The following is a 14,776-nucleotide window of genomic DNA, read 5'->3' as shown; positions in this document are numbered from 1 at the left end:
TTTAAACAGCATTCATGCCGTATTCATATTTTCATTTTTTTCCTGTCACAAATGTCATGGCTCTTTCTTGTACAGTCATGCTGGCTGCACCAAGTTCACCCCCACTTCCTAGGCTTAAATGGTGTCTGTGAATGAGGGGTACATCACCACAAGCCTTTCCAGATCTCCTACAAATATAGAATAGGGGATGACAAGCTGACCACTGGGGGTCCAACTGTTGGGATCCCCACTGATCTCAAGATCGTGGATGCAGTTGTCTCTGCAATGAATAGATCACTCATTGAGCCTATTTGGTCACTGTGGCCTGCACTCCATTCATCCTCAATGGTGACACTGAATATTTTCAAGTTCAGCTCCTGAAAGTGTTCATTTGCTCCATAAGGAATTATGGTTGCAGGTTGCAGTTATCGCTCCATCCATTGTCAGATATGTTCCTAGCCTTTAAAGGTAAAGGTCTTCTTTTCTGCATTTTATTTTTTGGGGGGGCCTTTGTGTAACAGCCCTATCCAGGTGACAGACGTCCATAAATAATCACATAAATAAAGACATGTTCTGTATTCCTTGCATAGTTCATATTAACTGTTAATCATGTGACTCAGAATCAAAACACTTTTAAAAGTTCAAGTGCATCAATTATTAATTTTAAAGAAAAATATATTAATCCTTCCTATGTTATTATGATTCTAAGAAGCGACTCTTTGTTGTAAAACAGGGTGGATTCCCATTCAGCACCCGTGACTGTGGTTGGATTGTGGCCGACTGTACCGCAGAGGGGCTGAAATCTGCAATGTTGCTCCAAGAAAACTGTCCTTTCTTATCTGAACATATTCCAAGGAACAGATTACAAGATGCCGTAGATGTGGTAAGATACATAGACTGTGTGTATGTTTGTGGGAACTGGATGTTTTCAGTGGTGTAACTTGACAATGGTGATATGTCATAGTTACTTAGTATGAAGAATTCCGATGGGGGGTTCGCTACCTATGAAACCAAACGTGGGGGCCGCCTGCTGGAACTCCTTAATCCATCTGAAGTATTTGGTATGTACATGATAATGTAGTTATATACCTGATGACATCACATTCACAAATATATATGTATGCGAAATAAAAAACAATACATAATGCATTTATCTACTGCAGGGGATATCATGATTGACTACACGTACGTGGAGTGCACATCTGCTGTAATGCAAGCCTTGAAACATTATCAAGCATGGGACCCGGACTACAGAGCAGATGACATCAGGTGATCTGTCATACAAGAGTATGGGGATGCTTGGAGGATGAGGGTCAGGGGACTCCTGCTGTGATAGGTTGGACTGTGAAAGATATGGCCCTAAAAATCTGACATTTATGTCATATTCTGTAGATATTTTTAAACCGTTATTCTATGAATCTATTTAAGGCTATGTTCACACAACGTAAGTTTCGTAGTGATCACGGAGTGTATACACATAGTATACACTCTGGCCGGGATCCCTAGCGGCGCCGTAGAAAACTGACATGTCAGTTTTCTGCAGCCACTATTCATTGAATAGCAGCCCGCAGAAAACCCTGTCAGTGCACACAGTGGAGCGAGCGGCCATTGTGTGCAGTGGGGAGTTCTGATTCGGGCGCGCACTGATGCGCCTGCATCATAACTTAGCGGCGCTAAAGATCATCCGGCTGGTACTGCAGTACCAGCCGGAATGATCTTTTCTGAGACTGGCCGTTCCGTGGCCCTACTGGGTCATAGAACGGCTGGTCTCATACAGCGCCTGAACATGGCCTAAGGGTGCATTCACACGTACAGGATCCGCAGCAGATCTGAGGGCGCAGATTTGATGCTGTGTTCAGTCATTTAGTCAAATCTGCTGCGGATCCTGTGTGTGTGAACACACCCTAACAAGGGAATTTGGTAGCATTAATAAGCTCTTACACTGGGTTCACACTACGTTTTTGCAATCCATTTTTTGCAAAGAAAAACGGATGCATTTGTGTGCGTTTGTTTTGATCCGTTTTTCCATTGACTTCCATTATAAAAAACGGATCCGTTTTTTTAACGGACACAAAAATTAGGTCGACTACATTCTTGTGTAAGTTCATTAGGAGAGGCGGACCGGCTGGTCCACCAAAATTGTGCCTCATCACATCACTTCCCGAGTTCTGGCTGCAAGGAAGGTCTTTATCAAGACTATAACTACTTTAGAAAATCCTTCTTAAAAGACAGGTTTTTGATCTGGACTATTGTTTTGCTTCTTTTAGAGAGACCCTCCAAGATGGCCTGGAATACTGCCGCAGGGTTCAGAGAAAAGATGGATCCTGGGAAGGGTAAGTATTGTTAAAGTGTTTTGTAATATTTTATTGTTACATTGCTGGCGTTCTGTTATTTATTTGTAGATGATCATATATTGTTCCTCTGTGTTGTGCAGGTCCTGGGGTGTATGCTTCACATATGGTATATGGTTTGGGTTGGAGGCCTTTGCTTGCATGGGATATAAATACTCAGATAGGTGAGTGTCTATAAAAAGTTATATAAAACACTAATGTCTATATTAGAGATGAGCAAACTGGGTTCAGGTTCGAGTCCATCCGAACCCGAACTTTCGGCATTTGATTAGCGGTGGCTGCTGAAGTTGGATAAAGCCCTAAGGCTATGTGGAAAACATGGATATAGTCATTGGCTGTATCCATGTTTTCCAGACAACCTTAGGGCTTTATCCAACTTCAGCAGCCACCACTAATCAAATGCCGAATGATGGGGTTTGGATGGACTCGAACCCGAACCTGATTCGCTCATCTCTAGTCTATATACATTTTTATATCTCATAGTCATTTTGTAATATGCAGGTTTAAGGGATGTTGTCATGTGGGAATGAGGGCTCCCTGCGCCTCTCTTGCCTGCCTAAGGTGGTTGGGAAGGCGAAAACAGCTAAGGTGGCTTTTTTAGGGTGCGTTCACACGTATAGAATCCACAGCAGATTTGATGGTGCAGATTTGAAGTTGTAGATGCAAATCTGGGCCATCAAATCTGCTTCGGATCTGCCCAATCAAATCTGCTACAAACCCTTAAGAAATTTTCCAGGCAGAACAGATTGATGTCCTATCCACAGCTGTTCAGTGCCCACACTACACAGTAAGGCTGCATTCCCACGTTCCGTGATCCTAACGGATCATGGACGTGGAATGCATGTACCGGAGTCCCCCCGCGCCCGGACAGCATCTGTAATTAGATGCTGGGATGCGGGGAGACTGTATTCATAAGCGCCTATGAATACAGTCTCCCCCGCTCCCAGCATCTAATTACAGATGCTGTCCGGCGCGGGGGGACTCCGGTACATGCATTCCACGTGGGAATGCAGCCTTAATGGAGCTGGAAGTTGTCTTTGTCCACCGTAGTGGCCGGACCTGGTTACTGCAGCTCTGCTGCCATTCACTTAAACAGGAGCTGAGCTGCAGTTACAGGTCGCCACTGCTACACAGTGAATGGAGACAACGGCTCCTAGCACCGTTCACTGTGTAGTGTGGACATAGATTAGCTGATCAGAGGGGTGCAGGGTGTGGTTATACAAATTGACTGTTTTCCGCTTCCAAATCTGTCAGCAACAGAATCCAGGTCAGAGTTGGCAGTGGAGCCCTTGATCTAAGGTTAGAAGTTGGTCCCAGAGGTGGCAACCACTTCTAGATTTTAATAACATACTCAAAGTTTTATATGCTGTCAGGCCTAACTTTAACTCTGACTTTAGCAACATCATTTGTATTCATTCTGGGTGTACTTCTTTTAAACCAATACACATGTATTCTTTCTTGTGCCTGTCATTGGGGGACACAGCACCAGTGGGTATAGGCTACTGCCACTAGGAGGCGACACTAGACAGAAGAAGAAGTGACTCCGCCTGGCAGCCTATACCCCTCCTACAGACACCAGGCTAACTCAGTTTTAGTCTAGTGTCCGTATGAGGTAGACACAGGTGCCACGCACCTCTTTATTATTTTAGTTTTATTTCTTTTTCTTTCTTTCTAGGTTATCAGGGGGACCGTCGGCGTGGGCTGCCACACCAGACGTAGCCTCCCCCTGAGGGTGCACTGGAAGTTTTCACTTCCCATGCGCCGGTCACCCGTCCCCCATTGCCAGCTCCCTGTGCAGGATGCCGGTACCCCACCCAGGTGCGAGGTTACCGAGGGGGTGACCCTGCGAGCACCCGAAGACGCCGGACAGGTGAGTAGTCCTGTCCTTGGGGGGGGGGGTCATCCTGGCTAGGGCAACCAGTAGCCTCTTGCCTGCTCTCCCTAGTCCCCATTGCCACAGTGCACACTTCCCTGCAGCGCAGCCCTCTCTCCTCTATCCCCTGTCCTACTGGACAGGTTGTCTCCTGATCCCCCTTCTCATCTCCCTCCTAGCCTGGGCTGATGCCCACCCCCTTTCATCCAGGAGCCACTGCAGCCCGCAGCGGCTTCATAAGGGACAGCTGGGGGATTGCTGGGCTCCTCTCTCCCTTTCCGGTCGCGTTTTCTGGCGCTCCGCGCCGCCGTCTCACTGCCGCCGGCCTGCCCCACAAATTTAGGCCCCGGCTTCTGCCGGAGCTAGGCCGCGTCGGCGCACGCTAGTGACGTCACTGGGGGCGGGGCGCCCGCCCGTTTTTCGGCTCCTCCCGCCTCAGCCCTTTCTCCTATTGGCTACTCTGTAGCCCCCACCTTTTTCCTCCTTGCCCCCTCCCTTCCTCCTCTTGCCGGCAGCAGCTTCAGCTCGTGGCCTCCTGCTGTTATCTCTGCCAGTACAGCAGCCTCAGCTCCCTGTGCACAGCAGCAGTCTAGCATCCAGTGCAGCTATTCCAGCGTGCACCAGCTACAGCTTCCAGTGCAGTCGTTCCAGTGCAGCTCCAGCATCCAGTGCAGTCGTTCCAGTGCAGCTCCAGCATCCAGTGCGGCAGCAGCTCCAGCATCCAGTGCGGCAGCAGCTCCAGCATCCAGTGCAGCAGCAACTCCAGGGTCTGGTAGGCTCACCCAGTGGGTGATATTCCCCTCCTCCACTCCCCAGGCTAACAGCCCTAGCTACCATGTCTGGTCCCCGGGATGACCCCCCTAGGCAGCTCGCTCCCGCGGCTGTGGCGACACACTTTGCGTGTGCTCGTTGCAATAAGAAATTCCCCTGTGGTCAGCCTGGTTCCCTCTGCCTGCTATGCCTTAACCCTGGTGCCACTTCCCAGGAGGCCCCCCCTCCAGGTCCTGATGTAGCTTCTCCTGAGTGGGCTAGATCCCTGTCCCAGGCGATCGGTGACCTCTCTAAGCTGTCGCAGGTCATGATCCATGCCATTGAGCGGTTGCCCTCTCAGGCGCCTCCAGCAGCAGGACCCTCCAGGGTATCTCCTGACTCCCCTTCCAGAGGACGGTCTCATAAGAGACCTAGACTCTCTGTCTCACGGTCGCCCTCTAGGTGTTCCTCAGACCTTTCTCCTCCCAGATCCACTGCAGGCGGTTCCGCTTCCCAGCGACCCCTCTCCGCCACCTCGGGGGACCCCTCTGACTCTGCTTCAGAGTCTGACAGGGAGGATCAGCTGGCCTCTGCAGTGCAAGCCTTGATCCGTGCAGTGCGAGACACCTTACATATTGAGGAGGAGTCCTCTTCTACCTCCAAGAGTGAGGTTTCCTTCCGTCGCCAGAAGCGACAGCCATTGGTTTTTCCCAGCCATAAGGATTTTGAGGACCTCCTAGCCAAGGAGTGGAATCACCCTGACCGGCGGATTCCATCCTCTAAGCGTGCCGAGGCTTTGTTTCCCTTCTCCCCTGACCTGGTCACTACATGGACAGTGCCCCCATCTGTGGATCCTCCAGTTTCTCGACTCTCCAAGTCAACTACTCTGCCTCTGGCAGATGGTGCTTCACTCACTGACCCGGTGGACAAGAAAATCGACGCTTTTTCGAAGTCTGTCTTTGTTGCAGCTGGTTCGGCCCTACGTCCTACCTTTGCTGCATCCTGGGTCAGCAAGGCTTGTTCCTCTTGGGCCAGGCAGTTAGTCCATGACCTCTCCCTGGACACCCCGCGTGAGGATCTCCTGTCTCTGGCCTCACAAATTCTACATGCGTCCAAATACTTGTGCGACGCTTCTCAGGAAGCTGCTCGTTTGTCTGCGCGGGCCCTGGCAAACTCTGTAGCCATCCGACGCTCTGTCTGGTTAAAATGCTGGTCAGCTGACGCCGCCTCCAAGAAGGCTCTGACTTCTCTTCCCTTTGCAGGAAACAGACTTTTTGGGGAGCGGCTGGATAAGATAATCTCGGACGCTACGGGGGGGAAGAGCTCCTTGCTTCCTCAAAACCGATCCCGGCGCCCTCAGCCTCCCAGGCGTTCCAGCCGTTTCCGCTCTTTTGAGCCTCCGGCACGTCGTCGCCCGGCTAAGGATACGCCTCCAGCTCCTTCTAGGAAGCCCTCCTTCAAACCCCGCCCCACCTGGCAGCCCCGTTCTCGCCCTTCTAAGGGTCCTGCACCCAAGTCTTCTTCCTGAGGGTCCTTCACCACTCGGGTCTCTCCCTCAAGTAGGGGGTCGTCTGCTCTCCTTCAAGGAGATTTGGCTCGCCCATGTGTCCGATGTGTGGGCTCGGGAGGTGGTGTCCTCAGGGTACAAAATCGAGTTTGTGTGCATTCCACCTCCTCGCTTTTTTCCATCAAATCTCCCACGCTCTTCGGCACGGCTTTCCGAGCTTTTTCGGGCGGTTCAGAATCTCCTAGCTCAAGGAGTTGTGGTCCCAGTTCCTCCCTCCGAGCACTTCCAGGGATTCTATTCCAATCTGTTCACAGTCCCCAAAAAGGACGGCTCGGTCCGTCCTATCCTGGATTTGAAACGGCTGAACAGGTTTGTTCGCCTTCGGCGGTTCCGCATGGAATCCTTGCGGTCGGTGGTCGCGTCTCTAGAGCAGGACGAATTTCTTGCTTCTATAGACATCCGCGACGCCTATCTGCATGTTCCCATCGCAGCCAGTCATCAACGTTTCCTACGTTTCGCCGTCGGTTCTGGACATTTCCAGTTCGTTGCCCTGCCCTTCGGGCTCGCCACGGCGCCTCGGGTCTTTACCAAGATCCTTGCACCTTTGATGGCTCTGCTTCGGTCAAAGGGGGTGGCTGTCCTGCCATACCTGGACGACCTTTTGGTAAAGGGCCGCTCCAAGCAGGACACTTTGTCCAGCCTCCAGATCACACTCGATCTCTTGACCAATTTCGGTTGGGTGATCAATTATCAAAAATCTTCCCTACTTCCCTCCCGCTCTATGGAGTTTCTCGGGATGCTATTCAACACCGAGATGGCCCGCGTCCTCCTTCCTCCAAACAAAGTTGCCTCCCTGCGCTCGGCAGTCTCTCTGCTCCGCTCGGGCGCCCCCTGTTCGATTCGCCTTTGCATGCGAGTCCTGGGCAAGATGGTCTCCTCTTTCGAGGCGATCCCCTTTGCTCAGTTTCATTCGCGCCCTCTGCAGCAAGCGATTCTGTCGCAGTGGGACAGGTCCCCTCTGTCTCTCCACAAGAAGATCCTCCTGTCCCCTGCTGTTCGCAGGGAGCTTCTTTGGTGGTTGACGTCTCCGGTGGTCCTCCTCGGCCGCTCGTTCCTCCCCCTCAATTGGCTGGTCGTCTCTACGGATGCCAGCCTGTCCGGGTGGGGGGCTGTCTTCGGGAGCCACACAGCTCAGGGCTTTTGGTCGCCGACAGAGGCTCGGCTTCACATCAATATCCTGGAGCTCCGGGCCATCTTTCTCGCCCTGTCTCAGTGGACCGATCGCCTGAGGGGTTATCCGGTCCGTGTTCAGACCGACAACGTCACCGCCGTTGCCTATCTGAACCGTCAAGGCGGCACCAGGAGCCGCTCTGTCATGACCGAGGCCGCTCGCATTCTCCGTTGGGCGGAGCGGGTTGTTCCAGCTCTCTCGGCAGTCCACATTCCCGGGGTGGACAATTGGGCGGCGGACTACCTCAGCCGCGAAAGACTGGATCAGGGCGAATGGGCTCTACATCCCGAGGTGTTTCTTCAAATCTGCCGGCGGTGGGGATCCCCAGATGTGGATCTCTTCGCCTCCAGGCTGAACCACAAACTCCCCATCTATGTGACTCGGGCCCGGGATCCTTGCGCGTTCGCGGTCGACGCCTTGGTGACCCCATGGGAGCAGTTCTCCCTGGTTTACGCCTTTCCTCCTCTGCCCATTCTCCCACGAGTCCTGAAGCGCATCAAGGCACTCGGCGTTCCCGCCATTCTTGTCGCTCCAGACTGGCCGCGCCGGTCCTGGTACGCCGACGTAGTGCACCTCCTGGCCGACGCCCCCTGGCGCCTTCCCCTGCGGGCCGACCTCCTTTCACAAGGGCCAATATTCCACCCCAATTTACCTCAGCTGAGTTTGACGGCGTGGCTGTTGAGGCCGCGGTGTTGAGGTTTCGTGGGTTCTCGGAACCAGTCATCCAAACCATGCTTAAGGCCCGTAAGCCTCAGTCAGCTCGGGTCTACCATCGCGTGTGGAAGGCCTTCTTTTCTTGGTGCGAACAGAATAATTTTCACCCCTTGGTGTGTTCCACGCCCAAGATTCTTTCCTTTTTACAGTCCGGGCTGGATAAAGGCCTCAGTCATTCCACTTTGCGTTCGCAGATTTCCGCCCTGTCTGTTCTTTTTCAGCGGGCTCTAGCTTTCCGCCCCCAGGTGAAGACCTTTCTTCAGGGGGTGGTCCATTTGGCCCCTCCTTTTCGTCAGCCTTTAGAGCCCTGGGACCTTAATTTAGTCCTCGAGGTTCTGCAAGGTCCTCCCTTTGAGCCTCTTCGGGAGGTGTCTCTTTGTTTCCTTTCTTGGAAAGTCGCCTTCCTGGTGGCGGTTACCTCCATCCGTAGGGTGTCTGAACTGGCAGCGCTCTCTTGTCGCTCCCCTTATCTAGTCCTTCACAAGGACAAGGTGGTGCTTCGTCCTCTTCCTTCCTTCCTGCCGAAGGTCGTGTCTGCATTCCACCTTAATGAGGACATCATTCTCCCCTCTTTTTGCCCTGCGCCCTCCCATCCTAGGGAACGGTCCCTGCATTGTTTGGACCTTGTCCGGGCCATACGGATCTACTTGTCAGTCACTGCTTCCTTCCGCCGCTCGGATTCCTTGTTCGTGGTCCCGTCGGGTCCGCGCAAGGGGCTGGCGGCTTCCAAGACCACCATTGGGCGTTGGATCAGGGCAGCCATCGCAGAGGCCTACCGCGTTCGTGGCAGGGCTCCTCCTTTTCGGGTCACCGCTCATTCTACTCGAGCTGTGGGGGCCTCTTGGGCGGTTCGCCATCAGGCCTCAGTGTCCCAGGTCTGCAAGGCCGCCACCTGGTCTTCAGTTCACACTTTTTCAAAGTTTTATCAGGTCCATATCCTGGCTTCCTCTGACGCCAGTCTGGGCCGCAAGGTTCTGCAGGCCGCCGTGCGTTAGGCAGGCCGCATGGGGATTGTAATCTTCTTTCCCCACCCTCTGGGACTGCTTTTGTACGTCCCACTGGTGCTGTGTCCCCCAATGACAGGCACAAGAAAAGAGGATTTTTTTGTACTCACCGTAAAATCCCTTTCTTGTGGCTTCATTGGGGGACACAGCTCCCACCCTGTTTGAGGTTGTGCTCCCGGGGCTTGTTCTGTTCTTGGGGTTTTTTCGTTCCCGGGACCAGCCTGGTTTTTTTGCCTGTTTTTGTTACTACTTTCTACTGCTTGTGACTAAACTGAGTTAGCCTGGTGTCTGTAGGAGGGGTATAGGCTGCCAGGCGGAGTCACTTCTTCTTCTGTCTAGTGTCGCCTCCTAGTGGCAGTAGCCTATACCCACTGGTGCTGTGTCCCCCAATGAAGCCACAAGAAAGGGATTTTACGGTGAGTACAAAAAAATCCTCTTTTCTCATATTGTTTAGTTGCCCAGAGGTCACCCGTGCCTGTGATTTTCTTCTCTCTCACCAAATGGAAGATGGAGGCTGGGGGGAAGATTTTGAGTCATGTGAAGAAAGAAGATACGTTCAGAGTGCTAACTCTCAAATACACAACACATGCTGGGCATTGCTGGGTCTAATGGCTGCCAGGTAAGTTATACAATATAATGTACTATAAAGTGTGTGAAGTTAAAGGGGCTATCCCTCTATCCATAACATAGGGAATAACTAGCTGATTGCTGGGACCCCTCCATCCCAAAGAAAGGGGAGATAAATGTCCCTGGAATGAATGGTGCACACCACACCAAGTCTGGCAATGTGGGGGACATTTCAGCTTTATACTCAGGATTGGTGAAGGTCCCAGCAGCTAAACCCCCACTTAGCAAGTATTTATGCCTTATAATATGGATAGAAGATACCTTTTAACTTATAAATATGGTGCTATTTTTTCAGTAAGTGTTTTATTAACATTAAAGCTATAAACAGTAGAAGAAAGGTCAACATTTTCAAATATATAATTCAAGAATATTCCTGAGATTTCAGTTTTGACCATGACATTGTATTACATTAAGTTACATTAAATACAGCCATTTGATAGCATTGATATAAATTTTTCTGACATCACTGACAGACTAGAGTAAAGCTTAGAAGTAGAAGGTGTTTGAGATGTTTGAGAGATATCTGCCTGGGTTTTGGATTCCCCAATGTGTTTTCATATTAGTAGTTTTATGTATGCTGCACCCTGTTGAGTTTACAGATCTTTTGCAGGTTTCCCAATGTTGCTGTTTTGGAGAGAGGAGTCAAACTGCTGCTGGAAAAGCAACTTAGCAATGGAGACTGGCCTCAGGTATGTTATCACATAACAGACACATAAAACATATGTATCCAAAATATATTGGACAACCCTAAAGGTAGCGCTACAGCCACTGCACAGTGTAGCAGAGCGAGCAGGGTTAACTGTTAATCAGCGATTGCTCTGCTACACTGTGTCACACCTGCAGCGCTCCTGACACAGGCTCCTTCCTGTCTATTAAGCTTCCGCCACTCTGGTCCAAGGCTGCTTCCAGCTGTAGAGACAGGACTTGGGTCATTATGTCACAGGCCTGCTCAGGCAGTCGGTGGCAGAGGCGGGACACCAATAGAGTCATCGACTGGCTAAGTGGGCCTGCCGAGTCACATCTCCTGTCCTGTCTGTAGAGCACAAAACGGCCAGGCCTCAGAAGGGCAGAATGTGTCCAACAGCACTGGAGCCAAGGAGTTAAGCTGATGTTATTTTTTTCTACCACCCCATCCCCGGGCATTTAAAAAAAAGTCATACTGCCCAAGTTCTCTGTTCACACGTACAGGATCCGCAGCACATTTAATGGTGCAGATTTGATGTTGTGTTCAGTTATTTAGATCAAATCTACTGCGGATCTGCACCATCAAATCCGCTGTGATACAGTCCATGTGAAGCTACCCTAAAGGTAGGTGCGTAGAGTGTTTTGCTATGTTTGGCATCTACATATCTACAATCAAACCTTGCTGTACTGCAGAAACCTGCTAAAACCATATGTTATCTTTGCTCTGCAGGAGAACATATCAGGTGTCTTTAACAAGAGCTGTGCTATCAGCTACACCTCATATCGCAATGTCTTTCCAATATGGACACTTGGACGCTTTTCCCGCCTTTACCCAGAGAATCCCCTGGCTGGAGTTCACCAGAGCAGGCATGGCTGAACAGGAAGTCAGACCAGCAACAGTGTACAGAAATAGCCTACCTCCTTCCTTTTATAAATTCACTCTTTTATTTTCCGTTTTTTTTTTTACCTTTGTCTCTCCGGGATTACCTGTTCTCCGTTCTTAAAGGAGAAGTCTGGGCTCAGACTTTTTTTTTTTAAACAGCGGAGGAGGAGGCTCCAGCGCTCGGGTCAGCTATCGTCCGCTTCAGTTCAGTGATGTGTCAGGCCCGCTCAGCCAGTCAGCGGCCGAGGTGGGACCCCACTACAGCCACTGGCTGAGCGGGCTTGACACGTCACGTCCCAGGTCCCCACTCAGACTCAGAAGTGGCTGGGGAACTGGAGTGGATGTCAGCAAACCCCTGTTTTGAAGGAAAAAAAAGTCTGAGCCCGGACTTCTCCTTTGATTCACTTACCTGTGCGGTATTTAATTTATAATAACATGGAGTTATTTCCGTTTTGAACATTTTTTAATAATTTATATTGATTTAAGACATTGGGGGAGATTTATCAAACATGGTGTAAAGTGAAACTGGCTCAGTTGCCCCTAGCAACCAATCAGATTCCACCTTTCATTTTCCAAAGAGTCTGTCAGGAATGAAAGGTGGAATCTGATTGGTTGCTAGGGGCAACTGAGCCAGTTTCACTTTACACCATGTTTGATAAATCTCCCCCATTGACATCTGGGATCAGTTTAATTTAAATCAGATCTTGAAAACTGACTAATGTAGATGATGTAACTCTTTTACACCAGCAAAGCTGTGATACAAGTGAATGTAGCTATGAAGAAATAAAGATTTTATAATACCTCTCTTGTTATAGAATACATATAGAGTACATGCATTATACTTAATCTATATCACATGCCGAACCAGACTTTAGTAATCTACCTGGAGTAGAATTATTATTACTTTTAATGTGCTTTGACAAACTGAGGCCCAGTTATTTAGGTGTCACTCACCTCTTGGCTATAAAAAAAAACTCTGGAACAGCTTCTTAAAAGGGTATTATCCGGTCATACTGATCTCGTGATTTTCCATGTATTTTCGCATATTGATGAAGTGCACATCTCAGATCACCATGAATGTCAATAATAAAAGGCTCTATAGCACACTCAAAGCCTTTTCCCACTACAGTACAAATTTTTTATAAACTGTATTCACATTACATTTATGGTATTCATTTGTTCTAAGGTCACTAAATGCTCCTGATACATCCAACACCTGCCTTTTACTAATACAACAATATTTCGTATAGTTGCATATATTCCCCACAGTGCGCCATTATAAGGCTCTTTTCAAAATGCATTAGCAGTGCACATTTACTCTATGGAGTAGGTTTATCCATAGACCCTTATTATTAGACAGAGGCAAAGAGTGTCATTTTGGTCTCTGTTCATCTGTTCAGGTGGCTTGCGTTAGGGTTTACATATATAGGCTGGATTCACACGCTGTAACTGTGCGGCTGTATTTTTTATGCGGCTGTAAATGTGCGGGTGAAACTCCGGCCGTGGGAAAAAATAGACATGCGGCTCAAAACATACGGTCATTTACTTGGAAATCTGGTTCAACTAAAAATAACAAATAAAATGTTAAGAAAGTGATGGAAACACCTCTGGATGCATCTGGGAAAGCAGGGAACACAGTTTACATGAATCGCTATTACCGGGGTTTGCGATCCTCTGCACTATAGCCGATGTCTCTCATGGTTAATATATTGAATTAATGAAACACATTTTCTGTCTAATAAAGTCCCTTTTATTGTTCAATAATTAAATGTAAACGATTCCATCATTTTGCAATTAAATATACTGTTAAAATAAATATATATATAAATAAATGTATATTTATATATATATTTATTTTTTGACAGTATATTGAATTGCACAATGATGGATTCGTTAGAATTAAATTATTGACCAACGAAACTGAATTTATTTAAACGAAAATGTGTTTTCTTAATTAAATATTAATTAGTACAGGAAACTCCATAAGCCGGTAATTCATATGCCGGCAATAGAGCATTCTGTACTAATCATCACTTAACTTTAATGAAAACATCAAATGTTTCTTCTAATTACGTTATCACAATAGCATTATTAGAAGAAACATTTAGAATTATATGTGCGCTCAGCTGATTGGCTGATCGGCTGAGCGCACATATAAAGAGCCGGTCCGCAGCACAGTGACTTCATTGTGCTGCGGACCAGCGAAGAGGACGCATCGGGGTGAGTATAGAGCTCTCCCCAACCCCTCCCCTGCACTGCACCCCTCCCAGCAAGGAAGGGGGGTCACTTAACCCCTTCCTTGCTGGGATGGGTGCAGTCTGACATCAGTCTGGCCCCCAAGGGGTTAAGGGGGATGCAATACATCCTCCCTTAACCCCTTGGGGGTCAGACTGTAAGCAGCGATCTGTAAAGATGCTGCATACTGTAAGGAGCACAACACCGCTCACAATGATGGGTGTTGTGCTCCTGTTTGTGTGTTTTTGTGTGTTTCTCCCTTTTTGTTTTTCAGATATCGGTATCCTGGGGATTACGTCGGATTCCATGGACTACGTCGATGACCAGCGTTTTTTTAATGTTTTTTTTTAATAAAATGGTCAATGAGGGGTGTGGGGGTGTTTTTATTTGAATAAAAAAATTTGTAAACTTGTGTCTTGTCTTTATTTCTTTACTTTATAGACTTAGTAGTGGAAGCCGTCTAATAGACGGAATCCATTACTAAGTCGGGGCCTAGTGTTAGCCGGTATAAAATGGCTAACACTAACCCCCTATTATTACCCCAGTACCCAATGCCACCAGGGGTACTGGGAAGAGCCGGGTGCCAGTGGTCCTGGAGCGTCAAAATTGGCGCTCCTGGACCGGGCGGCAGCAGGCTGGTAAGATTTAGGCTGGGGAGGGCCTAAACCAATGGCTCTTCCCACCCTGGTGTTACCAGGCTGCTGTCGTTTGGTTTTTAACCCGGCTGGTTATAAAAATAGGGGGGACCCTATGCGTTTTTTTTTTTTAAATAAATAAATAATTAAAAAAAAACGCATAGGGTCCCCCCTATTTTTATAACCAGCCGGGTTAAAAACCAAACGACAGCAGCCTGGTAACACCAGGGTGGGAAGAGCCATTGGTTTAGGCCCTCCCCAGCCTAAATCTTACCAGCCTGCTGCCGCCCGGTCCAGGAGCGC

The 14,776-nt window shown here is 49.0% G+C and overlaps 1 protein-coding gene across 1 annotated transcript in view; it reads left to right on the top strand.

Moving 5' to 3' along the window:
- LSS (lanosterol synthase) overlaps positions 1-12,066 on the top strand; it is a 28,765-nt gene extending 16,699 nt beyond the window's left edge. The window contains exons 15-22 of the mRNA XM_069985193.1: positions 713-862; positions 944-1,040; positions 1,143-1,248; positions 2,247-2,312; positions 2,414-2,494; positions 9,864-10,028; positions 10,647-10,725; positions 11,451-12,066. Of these exons, the coding sequence (XP_069841294.1) occupies positions 713-862; positions 944-1,040; positions 1,143-1,248; positions 2,247-2,312; positions 2,414-2,494; positions 9,864-10,028; positions 10,647-10,725; positions 11,451-11,597 (891 nt within the window). The 3' untranslated portion in view covers positions 11,598-12,066. The remainder of the gene's footprint in view (positions 1-712; positions 863-943; positions 1,041-1,142; positions 1,249-2,246; positions 2,313-2,413; positions 2,495-9,863; positions 10,029-10,646; positions 10,726-11,450) is intronic.
- The last annotated feature ends 2,710 nt before the right edge of the window (positions 12,067-14,776 follow it).

The sequence above is a fragment of the Dendropsophus ebraccatus genome, chromosome 9 (assembly GCF_027789765.1).
Source record: "Dendropsophus ebraccatus isolate aDenEbr1 chromosome 9, aDenEbr1.pat, whole genome shotgun sequence".
NCBI classification, from domain to species: domain Eukaryota; kingdom Metazoa; phylum Chordata; class Amphibia; order Anura; family Hylidae; genus Dendropsophus; species Dendropsophus ebraccatus.
The sequence above is the reverse complement of the archived record's forward strand: the minus strand, read 5'-3'. Positions and strand labels throughout refer to the sequence as shown.